The following is a 25957-nucleotide window of genomic DNA, read 5'->3' as shown; positions in this document are numbered from 1 at the left end:
TCATCGTGGAAAAAAAAAAAGATTCACTTTCCGCGCTGCAGGATTTTACGCGGCCGCTTCGACGCGCTCGCGAAAGATTTTTTTTTTTTTTTTTTTTTTTAAGCGATCCTCTTCTCGCGATACAAATAATCAAACATCGAGCTTGCCGAATTATTTTGCCGAATCATTCTAAGCTGGAAAAAAATTGTTTGATTGTTTGGAAAAAAGCAAGGATTTTTCATGATAAATACACATAACAACGTCGTATTAAATATATACAGTTACTCCCAGTTATTATGTTACATATTTGTGCAAAGAAACACAATACAAAGCATAAACTCCATCGTAAAATATAAAAATAACATAGAACAGAAATGCAGGTCATGACGAGAGAGAATTTATCCTTACCATATTTATTTGATATATTTACTTGTTATAAATATTTTATTTGCGTGTTTGAAATTTTTAAAAAATCAAAAATAATTTTCTTTTTTTAGAAATTATCCAATGCTTAATTGTTTTGTCAAAATATAAATATTATAAGTAGTGATGACATTATTACGAGCAAGTTTTATGTAGAATATAAACCTCTGATTTATATACGATATCTTTATATCCTTCGATTACTAACCAAATCACAAAATAACGTCTAAAAAATGATAAAAGATATTAGTCTTCCCGCGCGTGAAAAGATATAGTTCAAGATAACACGAGAAAGAAAAATAGAACAAAGAATATGTGGAGGAAGTTGGTAAATTTATCGTTAATATTTTTGGTAAACGCGCGCGAATATGCAGAATCTTGGATTCTCATAAGAGAGAGAGAGAGAGAGAGAAAGAATGTTGTTTCAATATTTTTTCTTCCCTGAAGAGAATCGCGGAAATCGTACCGAGAATCGTTGAAAAATATTGAGATTTAAATTTATCCCGATAAGCGCGATATAAGCAAAAAGTACGCAGGGAGCTGATAAAATTTCATTTCGTCTCCAAGATTGAGGCCTCCCTTATTGCAAATCACTAGATATTACGCGTTTCGGTAGTCATTTCGAGGCCAGTTATGATACGTTTGAACTCCTAAAATGTTGACGAAATGTCATCCGTTTGCTCGCCATAGAATTTCATTCGTCGACGAGCGGCAGATCTTTTAATTTATATCTCGCGCAAGTAGCGAAAGCTTTGACAGCAAAACTGCAACGGCTGCGTACTTACGGAAATATCATAGACAATCGCTTAATAACATGAGTAACATACACGGATAAAGTCCAGTCATGAGTACTACATCTCCGTTTATCTCCCTCTCTCTTTCCATTTCTCCTACTCTTCATCTCTGTCGAAAATACTGGAAAAAGTGGAGTCAGATACAACGTTGCTCTCCCCCTGGGGCATCGAGCACCATGGAAACTCGGCAAACAATTATAAGTTCCGGTGGGAAACAGCGGTATATGTCGCTGCCAAGAGCTGCCGGCGCACGTCGTTCCGAAACGCTACATTTATGGTCCCGTTGGTGTTATCGAGCCCCGGAATTTCTGGTTTCGGAATTTCCCCAGTTTCACCGTGCCCGATTGCGGTCTCGATAACCATCCACTTAGGCAACGATTATCTTTCTTAGCGCTGCGCATGATTCGATTTATCCCCCATGGCACGTTCGCTTGGACGAAGATCTCCTTCTCATCTGGACCAAGCCGGAGGTTCCCTATATCTTTGACTCCGTATAGAAATATCGTTCGCTTTAACCTTTCGTATTCTTAATGGGATTTTACGTCGGTTAATTCAAAGCTATTTTCGAGCAAACTACTGGCATGTGACTAATTAATATTTCCGCGCTCAGCCTCTGTGAAAACTAAAATAACAATGATGGACCGGACAGCGTTTGAGCGTTAACGAAGCAGAAGTTCATCCCTTCACCCGCGATTTATTCCCGATCGAAGTGATAATAGTAACGAAAAAGATTTTAATACAAATCTATATTTTTATAATTATTCGGATAAATTTCTGTTCCAAAAAATCATTAAAAAAAAACACACATTTTAACGTTTAGTTATTTATTGTCCGAGATAAAATTTCGCTGTCAATTTTAGTCTCGGATAAGTTCTTGTCTTGTACATTTCATGTGCGTATACATACGTAACGATGTAAATGTTCACGCGTAATCCCTTTTGTCGTCGCGTCGCAAAGTTTTCCCATTTGGCGAAAGATGTGTGCACTACTTTTGTTTTCGCTGTGCGGTAAAACAAATTCCCAGGTATATTCCGGAGTACTAAGCGCAAGCGAGCTCCATTTGACAAGGCGCATCCCGCGTTTTCTCATCTCCTTCTCGGGAGATACCAGAAAATCACAAAAAGTCATCTCCTCGTCGAATTCACGAATGGTACAGGCGGGTTCATTTTTTTTTATTTTTATTTTTTTACCAAGAAAAGCTCGTATATAAAACACACGAATGTTTGAAGCATTTCAGGAAAAAGTCGTTAACGTGAATATCAAAAAAGCAGACTCATATCGATCTGACGAAGACATTTCTCCGGAAATAAAAATCTTGTAGGCAAATGCATTTTCAATGATTCCACGACGCAAAGATACATTAATAAATATAAACAAAATCAATTTTCAATAATTAATGAATCCTCCGTATTTGAGATAGCAAACACACGTTCGTAATTGCTAGAAAAATAAATAATATTCAATAATGTATCCAATAGAAAGATTTCTATTCACGTTGTAAAATTACATTTTCCGTTCGCACATGGGAAAAGTTATAGAAATAGGTTTTAGACGCGTAAAGACTTATCCATCGTTGCAAATAGATCGAGCCTGTACATCTATCGGCAATTTGATAACAGGTTGATAATCAATCGAGATTGCTATCGGTGAGTATGTGGTATCAATTTAGAATACTTAATGCTCGTTCACGCGCATGCGCGAGCATGCACTTCCGATCGTTGTCGCAAGAAGGGGGTAATTTTTTCAACATCATATCGAAATTGGAAAACCTATCGAGAATGGCCATGGTCACGATTAATCTTGAACGACAGTTAGATCGCGAGCTTTTCGATATTTTACTTGTGCGATATGACGTCTGACTTTACTGATTGTGAGAAAGTGAGAGAGAGAGAGAGAAAGAGAGAGAGAACAATGTCGATGGCTGAAGGAAATGGACGGGGAACGTGCGAGCGTCGCGACAAATCGATCATCGAAATACGTTTCTTATCGGCTGGTCGCCGTCGGGGTCTCCCCGCAAACTTGAAGGTGAAAAGTTGATCCGCGCGCGATCCCTTGCGTGAGATTTCGGTCCGAGGTTTCAACGCGACGTAATGTAATGTCGCGACGTGGCTTCGGGCACGGAAAAGAAGAAATCGGATACAAGTGTAAGGCTGCGTGCACAATTAGCGAGCGATAAGCTCGCGATGACTTGTGAGCCATGAATGGCAATGGTTGAGCAAGCACGCATGTCACGCTAAACGAAACCTGCAGACACGCATAATTCAATGAATGTTATACACGTATATCGACGATGAGAACGATAGCTTTACGTGAAACCGACACATCTAATATTGATGATCGTCGATGAACATTGATCTTTCGTGTTGCAGTCGTTAATTATCGGGATTCTATTGTTACGAACAAACACAGGGAATATAACTTTCCTGCGTCGAATTGTAATTGAATTCATCCAAGTTGTACTGGTTCTAAAGCAAACTTTTTCAGGGGGCAAACTCGATCATATTTCAATTATTATATATATTCATGACTGGAATTTTCAGAGCGTTATCATTCTTATTACATTCATTGAGTTGCTCGCGCCTCTGTCTGAATAATAATCATAAATATATTATTTCAAAATTCATAAATAAATTTGCACGTCCATTTCCTCTCTTTTGAATTCAAAGCTCATCGCTTGTCGTTTCCCAATGTACCAGAAACATAATATAAAAACGGAAAAAATATCACAAAAATAAATTTGAAAATTGAAATAAATACGATACACTGTCCATATCAATCGTGAAATATTTTCGCGCTATGATATCAAACTGTCGCGATCTCGACAGAGTACGTCTTTGAGATTATGGCACGAAATTGATGATGAAAAATTGTCGCTATCGAGTTACGAAACGCGAATCGTCGTACTATTACTCACGAAAATGAATGACGTGTCGCGTATGCTCTGCTTGTATTTTCCTTTGTAAAGCAAGAGTTTTACAAGATTTTCCAAATAGATCGATGGAAATCCAACGTGTCGAAAATCCATGTCAAAATATCGCGATGTAACAGCAGCAATAACGTTCGTTGAATATCGTCGTGTTAGAGCCGTTTGTAAAGTCAGCCGTGACATCTTGTCAGAAAAGCAAATGGCGAAATCAATTTTTAGACGCGAGCAACTAAAAAAAAAAGAGAGAGAAAATACGTTCCGCAACGTCGTTGATATTTTTCTTGCTAAAGGTTTGTGCTCCGATTTGTATAACAACAAACATGATTGTTTCCTCGACACAAAATAATTCAGAGAGAAAGCGATTTGTAAACTTGAAACATATACAATACAAATTTTATGTTTACAATGCCGTTAAAAATTCATCGAGTAATAGCAGCGTGTCTTGGATCCTATAAATTTTTAAACGCTATTAAAAATTTATCAAATGCAAAAGGGGAAATCATCACCAAAATACGAAACGGCTGTACGCTTTTATCAGAAGCAATTTATCATGGATTGTCAAGCTGGATAATTCAAAGCAGTTATTAGCTTTTCAAACTTCGTGTGATGGTTTCAGATTTTATTTAAATATCTCACATTTTTCTCGATCTGATAACAAAAATATAAAAGTATAAATTATGACAATATATGTGAATAACTTACATTTTTCTATAAAACACGAACGATCGATATAGAAAGAAAAATTTCGATAAAAGAGATATTTAAGTAAAAAAAAAAAGAGAGATTTCTCAAAAAATAAAATATTTCTTTCTGTAATGGAGAATCTTTCGGTAATAGATTAAAATATTGCCACGCTTTTTTCTCCGTGATGGCTGATAACAAAAATAAATTCTTTACCATTAAGAAAGGAAGATGGAATCGTAGTGGCAAAAGCGCCAAGACTTACCGGCCTTATCAGCCATGCTTTATCGGTCGTGACTGATAAGAAGTTTGCAGTATAAGATGTGTAAGACGGCGAAAGAATCGAATAGGGTCGCACGGTAGATACCTAATGAGATAAGAATATAAAAGATGGATGCAAGAAAAAATACGTTCATAATTTTTTTACTAATTGATACATTATTTCAGTGACATGCCGACTACGGTGAAAACGATAAATATCTATTAGTTTAGATATTCACGAGAGATAACTAGCACGCTTAACGAAAAGGTTCGGCTAATTAAGAAAATATGGGTTTCCGACTCTTTCCTTGTCCAGGCAAAATAGCTCTAGAGTTTTATTACACATTCTTTAAAAAAAAAAATATATATATATATATATATATTATATATTTATACTATTCGATAAGAGGAGTATAAAATTATGAAAAGAAAAAAAAATAAATTATTCATTATAACATAAATAAAAAATACAATGCAAAAACAATTATTTAAAAAAGAGTATCTGTAGAATATGCGACAGGACGCAAATAATCGTGACGGGATTGCTTGAACAATGATAAGAAATTAACATATAACGTGCGCGAAGCGGAATCTAAAGATTAAACACGCTAATTAAAAAGGTGTTAGGATTTTCGTAAATGAACGGAGATACAAGGGACGAGGAGAACAAGAACGAGATGCGCCGCAACGCAGCGGAGATCACACTGAGTGCCGGGTCGAGGGAGGGAAGTTTGCCGAGATCGGTGGGGATGCGTTTTACTCTGGACCGGAGGGAGAGCAAGCGGGCGGCGTAGGAGAAGAGAAGGAGAGAGAGAGAGAGAGAGAAAGAGAGGGAAGGTATACTCGTGTCGTGCGATAACCGTCGCCGAGGTGCAAACCAGCCGCGAATTCGAAAGGCAGCCAGTCGCTGTTGGCGCGTCGGCGACGACGCGTCGCTCGTTCACTCAAATACGTGATCAAGGTACACATAAAAGCCGAATCCCGCCGTGCATCCCATCGCGAACGTTCCTATCCGCGAGGCCGAGCTTAACGGGAGTGTTTCTGTGCCGATACCGATAACGTGGTACCGCCGCGAGTGACGGATCTAATGATGGAAAAGAGCCAGAGCTAAAAAAAAAATATATAATCAATATAAAAAATAATAATACTTTAACTTTTATAAAAATCTGAATGAAGGCATTCTCTCTTCTTAGGCTCCTTGGTACAAGCCTTCGAGCACAATAATTGGTGTACAATAGTACTTATAATCTGATCTCGATCTTTGAGTTATCGACGCTTGGGTCGATCGTTGGGCGATTCGTTTAACGTTTCTCGAATATGCGAAATGCATTCAATTCACATTCGATTTTTCTTCCGAATGAAAAATCGTCGTCGTGGCACGTGAACGCGTCCCCTCGATCGTTGCATAACGCGGTCGACGATCACGCGGCGGCAGCTGCATCACGCATCGGAATGTTATACGCAGCTTCTCCGAGCTGCCGAGACTATACGGAGAATACAACGCGCTCGTTTGACGGATCGTAAAATAAAACGCGGCTCGGTCCGTGGCATTGAACCGTGAGGTCGATCGGCCGACCGTCAATCGACGACGACCACCAACATCGTCAGCGTCGTCGTCGTCGTCGTCGCGAGACGACCGGAGGAGAAATTCCTTCTTAGCGATAGTTGAATTTATTCCATGCGATCGCGCGCCGGAGAGAGGCTCGTCGCGAGACCGTAATACTTGATTTCCCACGTGGCATGATGCGGGCGTGCTATCTCTTACAACCGGCTTGTAGGGTCGATTAATCGCTCGTTTCTCATTCACTGACTCTGTTGTCCCTGCCCCTCGAGGAAAAAATCGTCGCCGCGGAAGATACTCAATTGTCGCGTCACGCGAATGAGACCGATGTCACGTTCGTCGTATAAAATGCGTGACAGATGCACCGATCGCTTATCGGAATTCCACGACGACGTGCGCGGAATAATACGCGGAATGTATGGTAGGAATTTATAAATTTCGAGGCGCGCGCATATTCTTTTTTAATTTTTTTTTTTTTTTTTTTTTTTTTCCCTGTATAAATTTCTTCCAAAAAATTCGGGCGTGTTGAACTTGTCCGCGACGAGTAAAATATTGATATCCGATCCGTGAGGGATGCGAAAACTTCTGCAACGATCGAGCGTGTAGCCGGTATTGATTTCGGTACTTGAGACTAATTTCACGCAAACCGCATCGCGAAATTCTGGAAAGAAGAAATTTGCATTCGCATCTCCCGTGAGGATTTCCGCAATGTAACAATGTTGAAGTACTCCCGGCGCTGGGCTTGCCCTTCTCTCGCTTGCTGTTATCTCGAAATTGAAAACAATGCCGCGAGACTAAACATTCCGCTCGGCGTTGCTCTCCGCGTGTTGCATGCATAACGTTACTTGAATTACGGGATGCAGGGCCGCAGCGGCGCGAGTTTATGCACCCAACCCAGATTAAACGGAGACGTCGAAAGATATTGCGATCTCCGATGGAAAAAATCGAACCGCTAGAAAAAATTGTTTACATCGCCCTTAAAAAGAAGAAAATTATTGATTTCAATTATATAATTATCAAACGATTTTTATTGCTCCCTCTTGACGCTTCTAACAATAATACCTACATAGTTAGATGCAATTTTTCAATAAAAAAATCGAACGTATCGGAGATAACCATGAGACACCCATCTTATATATAGGAAAAATTTGGCGGTAACTTTTCTCGGATGTGTACGATATGAAATGACGATGGAAGATTACAATATGATAAATTGCTCGTTTTCAGCAGTACATTTTTTAATAAGTCGATCTTTAAAATATCATTATGATTATACCGGCGCGAAATCGATAATCGAACAAGAATTTATCTTCCAAGTTGACGAGCGTAAAGTCTTTTCGTTACCCTCGTGGATTATTCGGCGGGAGAAGGGACGAGGAAAAATGTGTCGTTTAGAAAAAGGCGGTCGAGCACGTTCTCTCTGTAATGTAGGTTATCGTCGTCGACTCGATGCCGATACCAGTCGTGTGCCTCGCATTAAAAACGTGCTATCGATAACGGACAAGAACGATATTGCGATTTTTCATTCGCGTAACGAAAGCCACCGGCATTCGTTATCGTAACAAATATGGAAATGAGCAGAGGAGCGCGTGAGAGAGAGAGAGAGAGAGAGAGAGAGAGAGACTCGTTCAAACCCATGTTCAGACAGAATCATCGGATCGTTACTACGCCCCGTATCGCTTGACATACGTGATTTTATTTTCCAACTGACAGTTCGATCCTGACGGGTTCGCCTCGTCATCGTAAATGTTTGGTCAGCGCGAACCGCGAGATCTGCAGCTGCATTCGAAACAGGGCGATAGGATCGCATGAATAACTTAATCGATCATGAATAACTAGCCGAGAGAGGCATAATTCATATTTTTCGCTAAATAGAAATATTATTTTTCATCGATTATTCGAAATTAATATCGCGAAACGCAAATATATATATATATATGCAATTAGTATATTGATATTTCGCGATGCAATTATTCTATTTTTGATTACAGTCGGAAAATCGCGCAATAAACAGACTCGACGTTGCACGTCGGCATAAAAGCGGTGAAGTGGGATTCGGTGATTACGGAATTTCGACAAAACTTGAAAATGCAGGCGTGTTGTTGCGAGCTTCGAAATTGCGACTAAAATGCGGTCATACCGTATATGCGAAATGCACTTCCACGTTCCTGTTGAATTAGCTAAACGCGATACCTGGTGGGGAGTTTATCAATAATCGATGCTACATAGACCGAGAGCGCTATGTATTATTGCTTTCTCCTCCCCCGCGTCGCCCCTTATAATACCGCATTAATTCGTCAAGCGCGTCATGCGCGTCTCTAATAATAGTCGACTTTATTCAAATCACATTATTTTAATACGTAAATAATTGGAACGGGTCGCGACTATCGATGAAACTCGATGCGAATATTTTCTTCATAATCAGATAAACAATTATACGATACATGTATATTAATTCTAAAATTTATAACATAAAGATATCCTCGACGCGAATATTATTTACGCGCAAAATAATTTTTAATCGTAACAGTGGAGCATTATTCTTTCGACATTTACTTGATAAATTGAGAATATAGAAACAAAACCCTCCTCAGATCTTTGTCAAATTATCGCCGGATTAGCCTTTGTCTCGAAATCCGATCTTAATCCACGAGTACGAAAAAGTTATTCCCCTCCATCCAGAACGTACCGTAAACTACCGAGGAGGTGAATCGGTGTTCCCCTTCGCCCATTCCTCCCTCCGATCCGGCCTCGTTTATCGTTATCGCCGTCTGGAAACTGCGAATGCTTTCCCGGGAGGGTGCGGACAATTCTTACAAGTCGCGACGATAAAGCGGATGGGAAGATAAGACGTTGCCGAAGGAATAAAGGCGAAATGTATTGGCATGGGGTTGTCGGTTGGACGGTGAACTGCTCGCGAAAGGATCGCTCCTTCTCTCCATCTTTCCTTAAATTGCGTGCAACGGCGAGGAATCGCATACAATATTCTAACAGAGGCGCGAGAAGTCGAACGATTCGCCGCGTATATGTGCATACATGTATCTATATATCGTATATATGTGTCGTCAGTGAATCGACGAACGGAGAGGAAGAGTCACGTAATCGGAAACGATTTACTTCTACACGTACACCTCCACCTCGTACTTTACTTATCGTCCCGTGTCGCGTGTCGAAGAGGCAAGGTAGACCGATGGGGATCGCTATTTATCCATTCCAGACCGTGTTTCTGCAACGATAAATACGCCCGGCCATTCCCCCGATTGTCCGGTCTTGAGTCTCGCAGTCGAATATACATGAATATCCATTAATGAGGTGTGTAAATCAGACGGACCGAAACGTTTAATCGTCCCCGATCGCGCGCGAATCCATCGCCGAGAATAATTCAGCGTTCACGTCTCTTACTCCGCGTCTCCCCTTCAATTTCGTTATCGAACTAGCGTTTCCGCGTTTCCTCTTTTTTTTTTTTTTTTTTCCAACATATGCTCTCTTTCGTTCTGTTTCTCCGCCCTGCTTCGCTTGTTCGTTATAATAGCAACGAAACTGACGTCCCTGAGTGTGACCCGAAACCGAAGATTAATTAATCTTCATCGATTGTTGCGTCGGGAAGTAACGACCATTGAAAAAAAAAAATTGAAAATGATTTACAGATCGATACGAGCGACATACGAGTTTTCTCTCGGGAGAAATTATCTCTATTATTTATAAAACGAGGAATTCATGTCAAACGTGTCAAAAAAAAAACTAGTATACAAATTTTTATAAAAAGTATAAAGAAAATATATAATTTTTTACGCGTACAAATATGTCAATACTTTACTTGAAATTCATTTTTTTTTTAATATAATTTAGGATACACGCGCACACAATTCATAAATTAATAAGATAACACACACACACACACACATATATATATAAAGAAAAAATATCGAGAACTTAAAAATTGTGTTTTTAACGATCAATAAAGAGGCAAATTAAAATTTTTTATCATGCTTCGCGTTGATATTCTTTAATTTCTCGTAATTATTCTAATTTTATTCAACGGGCAATTAGTAAGAGCATCACGCGTTAATAATGAGATATTTCTTTATTGTTAATAAAAGTAGAGCAAGAAGCCGAGAAGGAGAATGAAAAACGGAAGACCGGAAGAAATTTCGAGTCGTTGTTGAAGAGACTCGATCGTAAAGGGAAATTCTTCTCAAATCCTTTGAGTGAGACTGCCTTTCATTCACGAAGCTCTTTTCACGTCTATCGATCCTGCCCGCTTCTATCATGTGCCATTTGACCTTTTTGTTACTATTCGAATAGACCAAACTTTACCTCAACGAAAAACGAAGATATCAAAGATATATTTCGTTGGCCATCTATACGACAGAAGTTTACTAAGTTACAAACAGTATTTGCTGATGGAAATGTCGCTTTATATCCAAGAATATACGAGATGAAATAATATTATATCTCTTATCATTGCAATGCAAAGATTAAATTAAGCAAACATTAATATTTGACGATAAACTCTGAACTTGATAATATACTTTAAAATACAGAAAGTCGACTCTCTCTCACTATATACAGACTTGTCATTTCTTATTTAAGAACAAGTGTTAATATATGTTTTTAAATTTTTAAGATTTATAAATTATATATATATATATATATTTCTTTTCAATTTATTTCATCACAATTATCATCTAATTTATTTTAATGTATCTAAAAAAATAATGTCAATTTTAAAATCTTTTGTCTCACTTGTGTTATTCTTCATTGAACATAAATTTAAATTCGCTTCTTTAACTTGTCAAATTTGGAGTTAAAGAACCAGCAAATAAGACTACTCTCTCTCTCGTTACGTTACGAAACGATCGTGAATAACCGACAAGCGCGTTCGTGGAACGCCAACACGAAAAGTTTACAGTAACGGCAGTTGACATATTTGTACGATAAACAGAACCACGTCGTATCGAGCGAGAGCATTTTGATAACGCAAGAATGTAGGCACGATTAGTCACGCAACGATACATAGTGGGAGAGTAGCTGAGTGGCAGATCGCGGATTATCATCATCGGATATTGCGACGCTGTCATTTAACGCAGTAATATCGTGCGACACTTTCAACGGTTCGTCGTTTCTATACGATCGAGCGTGATAACGTAACATAGTACTTATCATCTTGAAAGAAAAAAAGAAAAAAACGTTTCTAATCAATATCATCGAGTGACATGTCATATCTTTTTCGATAAATCGTGATCTAATTTCCGCGGTGTAAAAAGATAAATTTAACCAAAGAAAAAAATCAGAAGAATATTTTATAACAATTGATAATAAAAATTATAAAATTATAAATCATACCAAAAACGATTATTAAATATACAAGAAAAATGTCTTCTGTGAATGTACTAAAATCCATATATATTCGAAAAATTTGACGAAGGAAATAAAATTGACGCTGGAGAGAGAATATATGAGAACCGCGAGATTTCTTAATTTTTCTGTCCTTACAGACGGACGATCGTTTCCAAAGGACTAAGATCGAAGAGAGGAAGAATTCTGGTGCCATGTTCAAAAACGTTGTACGCTGTCACCGACAAAATTGGATCGCACCATCATCCCAAGGAAGAAACGAAGAAGCGTAGAGAGACGAATGTCGTAGTAGAAGACGATTCTACGAATCGGCGATTCGAATGAGTTTCGAGAGGATACCTTACGTCGGACGTCGTCGTCGTCGTCGAGAAGCATGAATTCAGCAAGAGACAGGACGCAGAATCACGTAATATTGCATGGCGTGTGTCACGTGTCGCGACAAGGTCGAGATAATTTTTCCTGGTGCAAGCGAGAGGATTAGTCGCAGGCGGCGATTTAATCGCACGCTAAGTTAACGCGACCGCGACTTCTTTCAATTGGAGCAAAAAGCAGCGGCGAATTCGACAACGCGGATTTAAAGAGCAGCGAAGAGACATGTCGAGACGACTTCGCGGTCGGCTCGACGCGGAATTATCGCCTGGCGCCAGCTTGGCATAAAACAGCCGGTGATAAAGACGAAGCGAGAAGAGGAAATCCTTTGAGAGCGTATGGCAGAAGGAGAGAGGAGCGGGGGCGAGGGTGCGAGTGAGAGGCGCAAAATGGGAGCAACGAGATATGTGTTGGGTAGCGCGATCTTGGGACTGTTTTGGAGCAGCTTACTCAAGGGTGTCCTGACCAACTCCACCAGCAGGTGCGACTATCCCCCTTGTTCCTGCGACCACTACGGCCGGTTGACTTGCGACTGCAAGGAGGAGAGAGAGGTAGGTTCGCCACAAGCCTGATATCCCCGATAAGCATTCGCGTTAGAATCGATTTTCGATTGAATCTCCTCGGCTCGCGATACCGCGAGGAGGTAGAGGAAAGATAGCGAGGGAAAAAAATCGCTCGCGCTATCGCCGACGTAGATCTGGGGCACGTATCTTGCAGCTCCGAAAGACAAGGGAGTACATTTTCTCCTCTCGTATATGCCCGAGACAGCTTATCGTATTTAACTCGTGGAATCCGATTCTCCGTTCAACACGAACGAAAAGATATAACTCGATCCTCAATTCATGCAATGACCTCTCTCGCGTACACGTTTTAAATATATCATATTTATATAATTATGGTAGAGAGAGAAAATAGCGCCAGAGTCCTAAAAAAGTAATTATTACCTTTTATACGCACACGGACTTTTTAATTATAATAATCGTGTACTTTTTGTATACGCTATCCTTTTTTTTTTTTTTTTTTTTTTTTTTTTTTTTTACATGGGAAAAGAGAAAAACTGATGATATTAATAAATTTCTGCAAAATATTTTTTCGAGATTTTTATGTAAAACCAAAATTTTATAGGCATTTATTTTTCAATAAAATCGTTCGAGATCTCAGATCTCGGGTCGGGTTTCTAAGGTTGACTCAGTCCTTTTCATCCCGATTTCGTTTCGATGAGAGTCCGCGATCGTCGTCTCCGATCTTTCCTACCGCATTTCCACTTCAAATGATCACAACGAATGACGATAGAAAAGGGCGTGCGCGCGTACGCTCCCTCAACAACGAATTCGTGCGGAAACCGCGGTGGGATTAGCTATCGCTATCGCACGAAAAATCTCAGACAATGCGACACGGGGCTCTGTCTGGCAATCCTCCCTTTGTTCCGCAGGGGGACGTTATTCCATTTGCGAATTACCCGACGGAGAGATAAAGAGGCGGGTACCGCGGGTAGCTTGGCGAAATCGTAAAACCCGATCTCTCCGGCGGCCTAAAGAAAAGACAGGAAAGGCGAAAAAAAAAAAACACGAGAGAAGAAGGAGAAAATGTTTCCTCGCGATCTCGATGTGACGTCTTCGGCGTCCCGTATCGCCGCAGGTTGCGACGGCAACAAAGATCGAGATAAAGTAATAATCGCGCGCGTCCTGAGATTCCTTCGAGCGGCTTCACCGCTCCTGCATCGATATAACAGAGTAAGGATAACATCGGAGTTGCCGAAGAAAGGGAGAAAAGGAGAGAAGGGAGAAACGAGCCTCTAATCTCCCGGCTACGCGGGAGGTTCTCGTAAATCGCGAGGGTGCCAACCGCGACGGGGGGATGGGAACCCTCCATAAATTAGAGTGTGTTTACGCAAATCGGTAGGATCGGGGACGCGGGTGCGAGAAGGGCAGGCAGGTAGATAAAAAAGAAAGCGCGAGAAAGAATGGGGGATCCGTCGATCCTCCCGCCCCTCGTAAATGTTTCGCTTTTATCCCCCTCGGGGGCCACGCACCCCTTCTCGAGCGGTGAAAAAGAAATGGGCGAGCGATCTCCCCCGGCGATCCGGTGATCACGCGAGCTCCGTTCGTTTCTACCGCGAGCGCGTTTCCCTCGCCATCGTTTCCGGCCATCCGCGATATTAAAGGATAGACAAAGAGCGTCCGCCTACGTGCGCAGCTATAACAAGCACGAGTGATTCATAATCGCAACGCGATATCGCGATAAACGTGCGCCGCGGCTCCCGACTCCCGAGGATCGTGCGCGCGAGGACTTCGTGACGCGCCAAAACCGGAAGTCGTCGGTTTTCGTTAAATCAAATCGAATACCGGTCTACGACGTGGTAACGCGAGTACTATCGCTCCTTCCGCCACCGCTGCCTGAATTTATTGAATAAATTTGCAAATTCTTTCTCTTTCTTTCTCCTTTCTCTCGCGATGATGAGAGTTTGAAATTCGTCTTCGCGAAAGTTTCCATTCCCTTTTCGACTTCCGTCTTTTTCCGTCGCGATAAAGAATGTAGTGCGCGCGGGAATACGATAAGAGAGTAATGAATGCGATTCGGAGAGAGGGAGATGCCCGCGTGAATATACATCACGCTCTCGACGATTACAGGACAAGATAAAACAATCAACCCTGTTACTACAATTAAAGTCCCTCTCTCTCTCTCTCTCTCGCATTATTTGATTTAAAATTCCTGAGATTTTATCAATTTCACACGCGGGAATAATTCTGGTACTAGAGCTGCACGTACCGGATAACGTAAACGAGTTTCGTATTCATCTGGATGCGAGGAGAAGAGTAGGAAATTTAATCGGAACGTCCGAGCCCGAGCTCGGACAAATATTTCGCGATGCAACGACATCCCGCGTTTTAATTGCGAGAATCCCAAACGAGAAGAGGAAAATTGTCCCCGATAAAGCGGATTCTTCTTGTTACCCGCGACAATACCGTAAACTTGATCCGTAAAATCCCTCTCTCAGTGACAAAACGATCGCCGGGGAAGAAGGAGCGAACGGGTTTTACGAAGCTACGTATCATCAATTGATATTATATGTGCATACGTTCCTGATACGCATGGCTATTTCGACGAGCTTGTATTCGCGCGCAGACACACGAGCAAAAAGTGAAATCACGCGTGGACTTTATCATCGAACGGAAGAGAGATGTAACGCGAATTGCGAGAAGGAAGTGACGTATAACTGACGATGAGGGATATAAATGGCTCGAAACGGGATTGAATTTCTGTTGCCCGGCTAATTGGTCGAGAACGATTGGTGTAGCCCGTTCATCATCGATGATGTGTCACGTGTGTAAAGTAAAGCCATAATTATAGTAAAACGGAGGATATATAAGCGAGAATATATGATGAAAACGAAATTTTGATGTTAAGGAATAGTTTGACGTTTAATTAATATTTCAATATGATCAAAATTTATAGTCACGAAAATTTATAAATCTTAATTTTTTTCCATCATTATTTCTATAAAATGCAAAATAGTTACGGTAATAATTCTCATTGAATAATAATGAGTAAATTATATAAAAACTTGAATAAATTTTACAAGAACATTTTAAATAACAGTATAATAAAAAACAAAAAAATTAATTTTATAAAAAAAAATATCAACTTTGTCAAATTAATAATCGTGTAATATATTTTTTGCGAAAATATTTTCACGGAGAATATGATTTAGAAAAACTTTAATATATCTTAAAAGAAATATATATTATTAATATTAATAGATTAGACAATGAAAAGCAGAGATACACATTTAAACACATAAAATACTAAGTTTATTAATAATCATGATTAATTTACGTGTTATCGCTGAGTTAAACACTTTGTAACAACGAGGGGACCGCTGATAGATCTCCCGCCAACATGAGGGGGAGAGGGCAAGGGGGGGGGGGGCGAGAGAAGGAAGAAGAGGTACAAAGTCTTTGGTCGCAAACTGAATAATTGACGACGAGCGTAAATAATTGAGAGAGCCTTTTAGTGAACGCGACTTTAAACTCACTCGCTTGGCCGTAATAAGCGGAATAAGACACGAGACGCTGAAAGAAAGAGAACCCGGCCGGGATCGGGGATGTAAAAGTAACGGCCGTAAGGAGTATGGTTGGAAATGTTAGGGTGCCACTTACGGGAAAGAAGCGCGCGTTTATGAAAATACTGGCGAAATGGAAAAACGGCGCTACGACGATCCATGTGCACTCGTGCAGAGAAAATTGCCGCGGATGAAAATGCACGGTTTTAAGTAAATGGCAACAATCTTTCTCTCTCCGGAATAGCATCGCGATCACTTTGATCATAATAACCCAATAGTAATAAGGCACGATTGCGCGAGAGATGATATTGATCAAATATTGTGTCTGGATGTAAAAATACTTTAAACATTTCCATCGATGGTAAATCGATCGGGTGCATGTGTGGATGCGAAACGCTAATTAAAAACGTAATAACTGCATATCGTCGACAAAATTTGTCGCGATTAATTAACATTAATGTAAAATAATTGATCGATAGTTTTATCATACTTGAAGTTGTTAAGCGCGACTAGGGGTATGCGAAAATTTTCAGGCAAGGTTTCGCGAAAGAAACTGACGCTGCCATGGGTAAAATTGTTACACATAAATTCTTTATGGATCGTAAAAGAGCTTTCGTTTCTATTTCCGCGGCACTATGCCACTTTCCGTTCGCTGCCTCGTTTCCGGTCTCGGGGTCGAGAGTTTTCTTCGTCTCTCTCTCTCTCTCCCTTTCTCTTTTTTTTTCGCGCGACAAAATTCGACACAATCACGTGTTTTCCCGATAAACTTAATCTCACCCATTAAATCAATCTCACTTTCATCCGGGAAAATGTCTATGTAACGACGGAGCGGGATAGGACGCCTCGAACCTTTTCCCGTTCGATTAAGAACGTAAGGCACATTCGATTACTGCTATAATCGACGTTAGATCACTCGCAATCTCTCTCGAATTATCGCACGACGAGATCGCGCAGATTACCCCGCAAATTCGCAGCAGGGAAAATGTCACACGGCGAACAACTACGGACAAAAAAAGGCGAACTGACGCGCGTTCTCGAGTTTAATTCTCGGCGGGAATCGTTTCCCTGGTAATCGACGGGCGCGCGAAAAAAAACGTGGAGTTAGACGTGACGCGTTGAAAATGTTCGAAGAGAGCACGAAAGAAGGAAATTTCATATCTATAGAGAAAAATTGCGGACAGCGAGAGAGAAAAAAAGAGGGAGAGAAAGAGCGAAAGAGTGACTAAGGCAGAAAGTATGAGCGGAATAGAGGTGCATTGTTTGAAAATAGGAAAAAAGAAAAAAAAAGAAAACGTCGTCTCGCTTCGTCTTCTTTCCGATTCTTGCAAGCTTTCCTCACGTTTCTTACGAGCGCGAAAATTCCCGTGAAGAAAAATGCAGATGTCCATCGGAATCATACAGAAGAAGTTACGATTCGATTCGATTTCTGTCGCACCCTACTTGTCTGCTTATGAATTTTATATGGTCGAAACGAATTTACGATGGATGGAGCCATCGCGAGGAACCAATTACATTTCTCGATGCAATGTCGAATTTTCCGCACTAAATTCCCAAAACAATTTTTTTTTTTTTTTTTTCAGAATTTCCAAGGCTGATACTTTTCTATTGTCTCCTTTAGATAATACAGGACCAAACAAAAGTCGACACACATTTTTCCGAACAATATTATTGTACGAAGAAGCGTAAACTTATGTTAGTTTCAATACTACTTTCAAAATAAATCTCCCATCACGTAAATTTTTCAGACGAAACGTGCGAGCGATAAAAGTAGTTTCGTTTCGGATAGACAGGTAACGTCGGTTAATAATCTCTCTGCTCGACATCGTGCGTCGAAAAGTAGCCGTGAACAATGGAACAAGAACAAAAGAGGGAGTTTTCGAACAGAAGCAGAAAAGGGACGAATGGGGCAAGACGTTAATGCATAAGGAAGACAGAAAAAGAATAATATAAAGACCTTCCTCTCTTTTTCATCTCTCTGCGTCGCGCCTTTTTATTTCTATTCTCTATTTTTACCATTCAACAGACGGTCTGTCTCGCATATCTTTCCGCGTTGTTTCATTGCAATGCGATGACATGAAGAGATTGTGTCTTATTCTAGTTTTATTCTTCACTTTTCTTAATGAAAAGCGTCGGCTATTTAGTGAAAATTTATTTTAATATGACATAATAAAACTGTTTATAAGATAATGATAACGATTGTAAGAGTCTTGAAATCGTAAATTCTTACGAAATCAACGAATGCTATCTCTCTCGGAATTCAACGCTTAAACGGAATCGATTAGACGGAAAAGATAAACTGTAATTAATAAGAGCAGCACGCTTGGCCTCAGGCGATATCTCGGCCGTTTTGTAGCAATCAAAGAGCGACTCGCGTTTCTCGCGAGATCGACTCGCTCGATATACACATGCTAAATGTCGACGAGCTTTATCGGGCGATTCCGACGTTCCAACGAAAGTTGCAGCGGTCATGAATAAATGAGGCAAACTCAAATAAATGTATCGCACGAGCAACGTACCAATAATATCGCAACTCAATGCGTTTTGAATCGAGCAATATCGTTTACGTGTGCAAGACGTGAGACGAGTTCGTATGCGCGAGCAGATAATCCCACGCAATTATCTAATGCAAGGATAACACGTCGAGCGAGAGCGAAAAATCCAACGATACAGCTCGATTCGCGTAAACGATCGATAGGAAAGAAGACTGATTAAACAAAGGGGACGGTAAATCTCTGTGACGCGTCATCTCTCGATGAACGCGAGACAGAAATGACGACTACGAGATATGTCATGAAATTAAGCTGTCGACCCTTCCTCCATGATTATGATAACGACATTATTCGCGATAATTAGCGAGACTGAACGCGCACGTCGTGAATAATTAGGACAGTTAGACCTGTAATTACGGCTATTCGACCTCTATTAGGGCTTTCCCTGTCGGTACATTGTGTTACGCCAAATTATTATGATTCTTCCTTCTTGAGGAAAATATATCAAAAATTAATTCGCGAGAAAATCTTATTATCTCGATGAAAAGCCCTGATTTTTAAAACATTTTCTTGTTTCTCGTCAGTAATTTTAGATCAAGAATTATGCGAGATAGATCGTGCTTATATATACGTAATATATATAATGAATATTCGTAGAACAAATTTAAAGATAGTTACTTTCTTCCCTCCTCTATATAGATAAATATAAAAGATATATCGAAATAAAAAGTCGTTTCAACTTGCAGGAATTGATCCTGACCACAGAAGGGGATAGAAGGCTGAGTCCCCACACCAGCAGAATAATGGTTAGCAACTGCTCGTCCGTAATACTCGCAAACTCAAGCCTGGCCTCGATGGCTGGGTTACGTTCGGTGGATCTGATTAATGTAGCGAATCTGACCTTGGTCAGACAAAGCTTCGAGCTGTCATCGCACAGCACGCGCACGCGGATCTCCGTACGGAACAGCAGCATCGATGTGATCCCGAGCTTCGTATTCCGCGGCGACGTCGAAGCGATCGTGTTCGAGAATGTGCGGATCGGCCAGCTGAGTGCCTTCTCGTTCGCCAATCTCATCCACACGGACACTCTTCGACTGGAGAACTGCCTCATCGAGACGACGGAGGCGCAAGCCTTCAAGAAATTCGACGTCGGTTATCTCCACGTGATCGGTGGCAGTTTTGGCGATCAATTGCCGAGTCGTACCATGAACGACATCGAGGTCTATCACAAGTTCATGCTAGACGACGTGAAAATGGGCATCGTGAGGAGCAACGCATTTATCGTGAGGAGCCCGCGAACAGTGGCGATACAGAACTGTGCGATCGAGAGCCTGGAGAGCGAGGCGTTCGATGTGACGGCGCGCGGCGCCGTCATCATCAAGAACAACACTTTCGGCAACATCGGCATGGGCGCTTTCCTAGGTATTCGCGCGGATCGCGAGATTAGATCACCTCCATCATCGTCATCATCATCGTCATCGTCGTTGTCATCGTCGTCTTCGTCATCGCTAATCCATGGCCTCATCTTCAAAAATAACAGCGTGAGCAGCTTCGAGGAGGGCTCGCTCATGTTTGATCGCGCGAGTTTTCGACCAGAGCTCGACAATCTACTCATCGCGCAGGCCTGTGACTGCCAAATGTTACCCGTGTGGAAAAATAATGTGCTCAATTATACGAGCGTTTACTCACGGTTCTATGTGAGACAAAACTCGCTTGTGCCGCCCCCGCTGACGCAGCCCCAGGAGCCCATCAACGAGACTCCGGAGACCTTCCTATGTCTGGACGGCGTACCAACGAGCTTTGTCGACTACGAGATGCGTCACTGCTCGCTCGGCGGTTCCATGCTCGTTCTCATTCTAATTATCGTAGGTGCCGTTCTCATCCTATTAGCGAGCGTGTGTCTCATCGTCTGGTGCTGCCGAAGACGCCGGCGGAACAACAGGAAGAAGTGGATCAGCGTGCCCACTAACGCACCCGACGTGGTTTCCAAGAAGAACGGCGTAATCGGCAGAGAAGCGGCAACGTCCGGCACGCCGGTCGACAGCAGGATAACCATGGTGGTGCCGGATGGCAGGCTGTACCGAGAGACAGAGTTCCACGTGATCGTCGAGAAGGCCGAGCCGCTTACGACCGAGTTGTAACGAGACGCCCCGGGTGGCTCGACAGCCAGGCCCGCAATCGTCGCTCCCGTTGAAGAGGAACTCGAGTGGGTGGAAACGTCGAGTCGCTTTCGAGTATATAAGCTGTGAGAGACACTGCGTACAGCAAACGCCACAGTGAAGAACACAGTGATGTCTGGGAAAAAAGTTAAATCGGTGTTCGAAGAATATGAAAAGGACTCTTTTTCCGACAGAGGAAAATTCTCCTCGGACTTAAATCGCGCATATAGATTGTATAAACCGTTTCTGCTTGGGGGAATAATAGAATGCAACGCGAGAAATGCCTATCCCCTTCCCTCTTCCCTCATATCATGTTGTTCTTTTTTTTTTAATTTAATCGATTATCTCTTCTTTAGTACAATACAGTTCGTAAGCTTCCATTTACATATCACGAGCGGTCGACGATTATCCGCGTCGCGCGTTCTTTTCATTCCTCGAACCGTCCTTTCTCTCGAAGGCGGTCACGTTCCTCCGCGGCGATTAAAAAGTTTTTCAGAACGAGTCACGCGGATTCGGGTGATCGATTACCGCTGCTAGTTAAGTTTATTGTTAAACAATTTTGCAAGAGAGGGAGAAAAAAAGAGGGCCAGTGTCATAGAAGACGAAGCGTTTAGAAAGCAGAAGAAAGAGAATAACTCGTGTAGAGAAAATCCTAAACTCGCTGTCTTGCGTAAGATACGCGATTATCATAAAATTATGTATTAGTGAGCGTTGGAATGAAAATGACGATATCAAAGGACCAAAAAATGGAATAACCGCTTGTTCGGATAGCTGTGCCATTCCTGGAGTGATGTTACACACGATTCGTGTCCACTCCATAGAAATCCTGATCTCTCAAAGGAGGAAGAAAGTGAACGGACGGAATTCTTCGCTACGTTTTCATATCAAAATCGTTCCAAAACTATAATTTTATAGAGAAGATTGACAGTAATGTAACAACGGATATTAACGGACAAAAATAAACCGGGAAGATTAATTTATCAAGATAAGAAATGTCCCATATCTTATACCAGTGGCGGATTTACAAGTTAATCATATCGCTTCGCAAACTAGAATGTGTATTTTCTTCTCTTATAAAAAAAAAATTACATGTTAATTATTTATAATAGACTTATGTTAATTAAACTTATATTTTTTTAAACAGGATTTTTACCGCTTTGTTAATGATAAATGTAAATACTCGTTATATATTTTTAAATCAAACTTTTGTTGGAAAAATTTCTAGGAAAAATTAAATATTCGATATAAATTTCGTATAAATGTTCGAAAATGTAGATCCGTCATTGTTTTGTACACTCTTTCGAGAAAAGTGAAATTTGGTAGACGGTAAATTAGAGTAATTTTTATCCGCATCGTGCTGTAAATTCTTCTGTCGTCTCGTTATCACATTGTTTTATTAATGTCGATGTGTATTTATTTTGAGCAAGTATTTGCTATAAAACTTGGCAATAAAAACTGTTGTTACTGTTATTATAATTTACACTTAATCTTAAGTACGTTTTTCTATAATCAAAGCATTAAGATCATTTCGCAAAATTTGCCGTATGTTAATAATGTAACGTGGTAGAAAATTTCAATGAGATAGGGGCTATTTTATAAAATCAAACGAAAACTCATTTCGAATGTATATCCCGCTGTATTCTTTGAATACGTTTAATCTAAGTATAACGAAAACATTTTTAAAACACCTGATTATGAACGAACATACTCCTAGATCATAATGATGAAAATAAATAAACCTCTTATCCCTTTTCCCTTTTCAATTAAAAGGAAGCGTGTATATCGCGACATTGAGAACTAATATTTTGATATAATCATAAAAAGACACTTCGCCAATTACAGAAAAAGAAGTAAAATAAAGCTTATCAGAGAAACTGTAATATATCGTACGACAGAGTTGATTTATTAAACAGAAGGCCCAAGTAACTCGAAGCACTTGAAGACGGAGATAAGCTACGTTTCTTTGCGCTCTTTTCGAGCGCATGAAAGAGCAGAATTAAGTCTCGGAAAACTTTTTGTGCCTCTTATGCTCGATACGTTGAATTACCGTCAAGGTAAATCTTATTAGCATTCGCGTATCGAAAGATCAAAGTTTAATACGCCGCAACATGTGCAAACCGTATGCGCAGGTACGTATGTATATATATATGCGTAATTATACCATTGTAGCGAACAGAATCACACAGTTTGTATAATGTTATATATATAGTTATAATTATCGCGAGACTGTGATATATAACGATAGCTGCCCGACTACATAATTTGTTTCGCATTAAACGATCAAAGACACAATAAAGAGAATACCAATAATATATCGGCTAATCATATTAAGATTAACTAAGAAGATACACACGTACTAATATTCCTTTAATTGCTATATGTTAATTATTTAATATATATTCGCGAAATTTAACTAAAATTAATTTATCGCATTTGTATTTTGAAGATAATAGCAAATCAAATTGTTGTAGTTATGCAATTATAACAATTAAAATTCTAATTGACCATAATCCAGAAATTATTTGTAATTATCTCTTGTACATTTACGCGTATACTGAACACACAATATGCTACTGTGTGTGTAATTAGATACCGCGTCAGATATCTATACAGTTTTGTGACCTATTTGCCATGGCCTTGTTCAAAATAACTCATAATGCCATGACGAATAAATAAAATATCGTTCCAACACACAACTTTTTCTCAAGATAAAAAAGAAACCGTATATATCAGAGACTGATATGACTGATTGTAAGTAAAAAATATGAAATTTTCTATGCGCAATATAACAAACAACAATAATAATAATATCGAAATAAACTCTTTTCATATTAATAATTACATTTGAAAAATACAGTTTCTTTTTTTTTATTATAATGTATGATGTTGGGTACTTACCTGTACGGGAGCACACCGTCGAGAGCCTGTGAAACTGTGGGGGGCGACGCGAGTGCGAATCCTCGTCCGAGTAACGCCGAATGTACAGAGAAAATTCTCTTTGCCGTTTCCTGCATCGATTCCAAATCCTCTTCTACTTCTTCCGCTAAAAATTGTAATACCGTGTAGAAATCAATTTTTTTATAAAAAATTATATTATTTTTTATACAATTAAAATAGAATAACGAATCGAAGAACGAAATTTTTTCGAAAATGAGCCAATTATAAACATGATTATATATCACGTATTATATTACTTTAAATAGTGTATATTAACATTCATGATACTTGTATTCATATATATTAGTTTATTAATATAAAATAGAAATTCAATCATATTATACTTACAGGATACTGAAGGCAACAATAAATTTTTCCTCATAAGACTTGCAGCACATGCTCCTCCAAGAAAGGATAACTCAATTTCTAAATTCTTCAGACCATGACCGGATGTTATCCAATCATAACCAATAACTAGGCATTTGAAGCCGTATGTAATGGAGCTCTCATTTTTCATATAATCAGATGCGGTTTCCAACGAAAATACCACTTCATTTCCTAAATACAGTACCAAATAATTTACTAATAATTCACTATAATTATTTAGTGTCATGTACTTTTAGTTAATGCTGGATATAAACGTACCTGGTAATACAACAGCATTTTGAGGCCATTGACTCTGAATATTGCTTAACTTGTGCAATACTGGCCAGTATTGTGGACCATCTTCGTTCGTAATATTCAAAACTGTCCTGTAAAAGCAAAAATTAAACATAAATATAAAAGATATGTACATACAAAAATATTATAAAAGTATTTATCTACCCAGTGGAAGAATTGAAGATTATATTTGGTATATAAAGCTGTAAATAGTCCTCAGGTTGTGATGTTCCACACTCTGGTGTAAATTCGACAGTCAGCCATTTTACTGTTTCCGGAAAACTAACTTTGTAATATGACACTGCCGCTGGTTTATAAGGATGTTCACTCTCTAGCCAAGTATAATGATGACTGGTGGTAACTGGAGGAGCAAAGTGTGATTGAGTTTCGCTATCTTGGGATATCTGAGAGGTTCCCATCGTAGATAGTAAATTTAAAGCTGCGATATGTGGTAACATCTCTTGTATTAGAGTAAGGATTTGTACGCTACTCTGAAAGATGCAGAACAAAATTTATATTAAATACTTATTTTGTCATACTTGTTTTAGTATCATTTAAGAATCGAGAAAGTTTATATCAAAGAAATTTTCAAAATCACTTACTCTAGGATCTGATGTAGCCAAGGGACTAATATGTGCCATTACTAGTGGCAAGAGAGTCGTTACAAAAGTTGCGTTACCAAGGACTTCATTGGCTATTATTTCCTCTGCTCTTTCTCTCGCCAAAGAAAAAATTTCATTTGACCGTTGAATAATTGTTGCAGTCATAGCCAGGGTACATTTTCTTGCTTGTACTTCTGCCATAGCTTTATTCGTGTGCTGCCCATCGGAATCTTGTGGATTTGAATAATATAAAATATGCGGTATTTGACCTCTAGTTTGTGTTGTGCCTGCAAGAACAAAATTACAAGCATATTACAATCCATATTTTGCATAATACCATGTATCTTTTTAAAATGTAATCATGTGAACCATTTTAAACTCACCGTTAAAACTCAAGGAACAAGCCGTAAAGGTAAATGTTGTGCCATCTGCTCCTTTGACAACACTCAAACCACCGTCACCATTACTAGTACGTCCTCCACGATTCCGTAATCTAATAGCATATTTGATATTCTCTTTTATAAGAACTGGTTTGTCAAATTTTAATTCTACTATGTCATTAACACAGTCATCTGGCCCAAAGGAGCCTCTTGTAAAGTCTAAACTGCTCCAACGCTGAGTATGCGATGGATCGTTACCAGTATTATTTTGCTATAATAAAATAATAAATATACTATAGAATTCGAATAATAATA

The 25957-nt window shown here is 39.7% G+C and overlaps 2 protein-coding genes across 5 annotated transcripts in view; one reads left to right on the top strand and one right to left on the bottom strand.

Annotated features, from left to right (window-relative positions):
• The window catches only part of Hiw (MYC binding protein highwire), a 175362-nt gene that overhangs the window by 142433 nt on the left and 6972 nt on the right, over nucleotides 1–25957 (bottom strand). Inside the window, 6 exon segments of the mRNA XM_070299067.1 lie at nucleotides 23962–24106; nucleotides 24349–24558; nucleotides 24646–24752; nucleotides 24826–25151; nucleotides 25263–25549; nucleotides 25646–25913. Coding sequence (XP_070155168.1) covers nucleotides 23962–24106; nucleotides 24349–24558; nucleotides 24646–24752; nucleotides 24826–25151; nucleotides 25263–25549; nucleotides 25646–25913 — 1343 coding nt within the window.
• LOC138935213 (uncharacterized) lies at nucleotides 5935–22533 on the top strand. Of its 4 annotated transcripts, none has more exons than XM_070299659.1 (3): nucleotides 5935–6025; nucleotides 12124–12903; nucleotides 19651–22533. In XM_070299659.1, exons 2-3 carry the CDS (start codon nucleotides 12691–12693, stop codon nucleotides 21043–21045), a joined length of 1608 nt encoding a protein of 535 aa, XP_070155760.1. In that variant the 5' UTR covers nucleotides 5935–6025; nucleotides 12124–12690; the 3' UTR covers nucleotides 21046–22533. The 4 variants fall into 4 exon arrangements, with proteins under 4 accessions (XP_070155760.1, XP_070155763.1, XP_070155762.1 ...); XM_070299662.1 differs by lacking the exon at nucleotides 5935–6025 and adding an exon at nucleotides 6051–9937; XM_070299661.1 differs by lacking the exon at nucleotides 5935–6025 and adding an exon at nucleotides 10566–10833.

Source organism: Polyergus mexicanus, unplaced genomic scaffold (genome assembly GCF_030449975.1).
Source record: "Polyergus mexicanus isolate NDT 795.1 unplaced genomic scaffold, iyPolMexi1.0 SCAF_7, whole genome shotgun sequence".
NCBI lineage: Eukaryota > Metazoa > Arthropoda > Insecta > Hymenoptera > Formicidae > Polyergus > Polyergus mexicanus.
This window is presented reverse-complemented; position numbering and strand designations above follow the sequence as displayed.

What these genes read in the sequence shown, in the direction of transcription:
- LOC138935213 (XM_070299659.1), top strand. Translation starts at nt 12,691, where the DNA reads ATGGCAGAAGGAGAGAGGAGCGGGGGCGAGGGTGCGAGTGAGAGGCGC. An exon ending in ACTGCAAGGAGGAGAGAGAG is followed by an intron (nt 12,904 to 19,650) that starts GTAGGTTCGCCA and finishes TTCAACTTGCAG; the next exon opens with GAATTGATCCTGACCACAGA.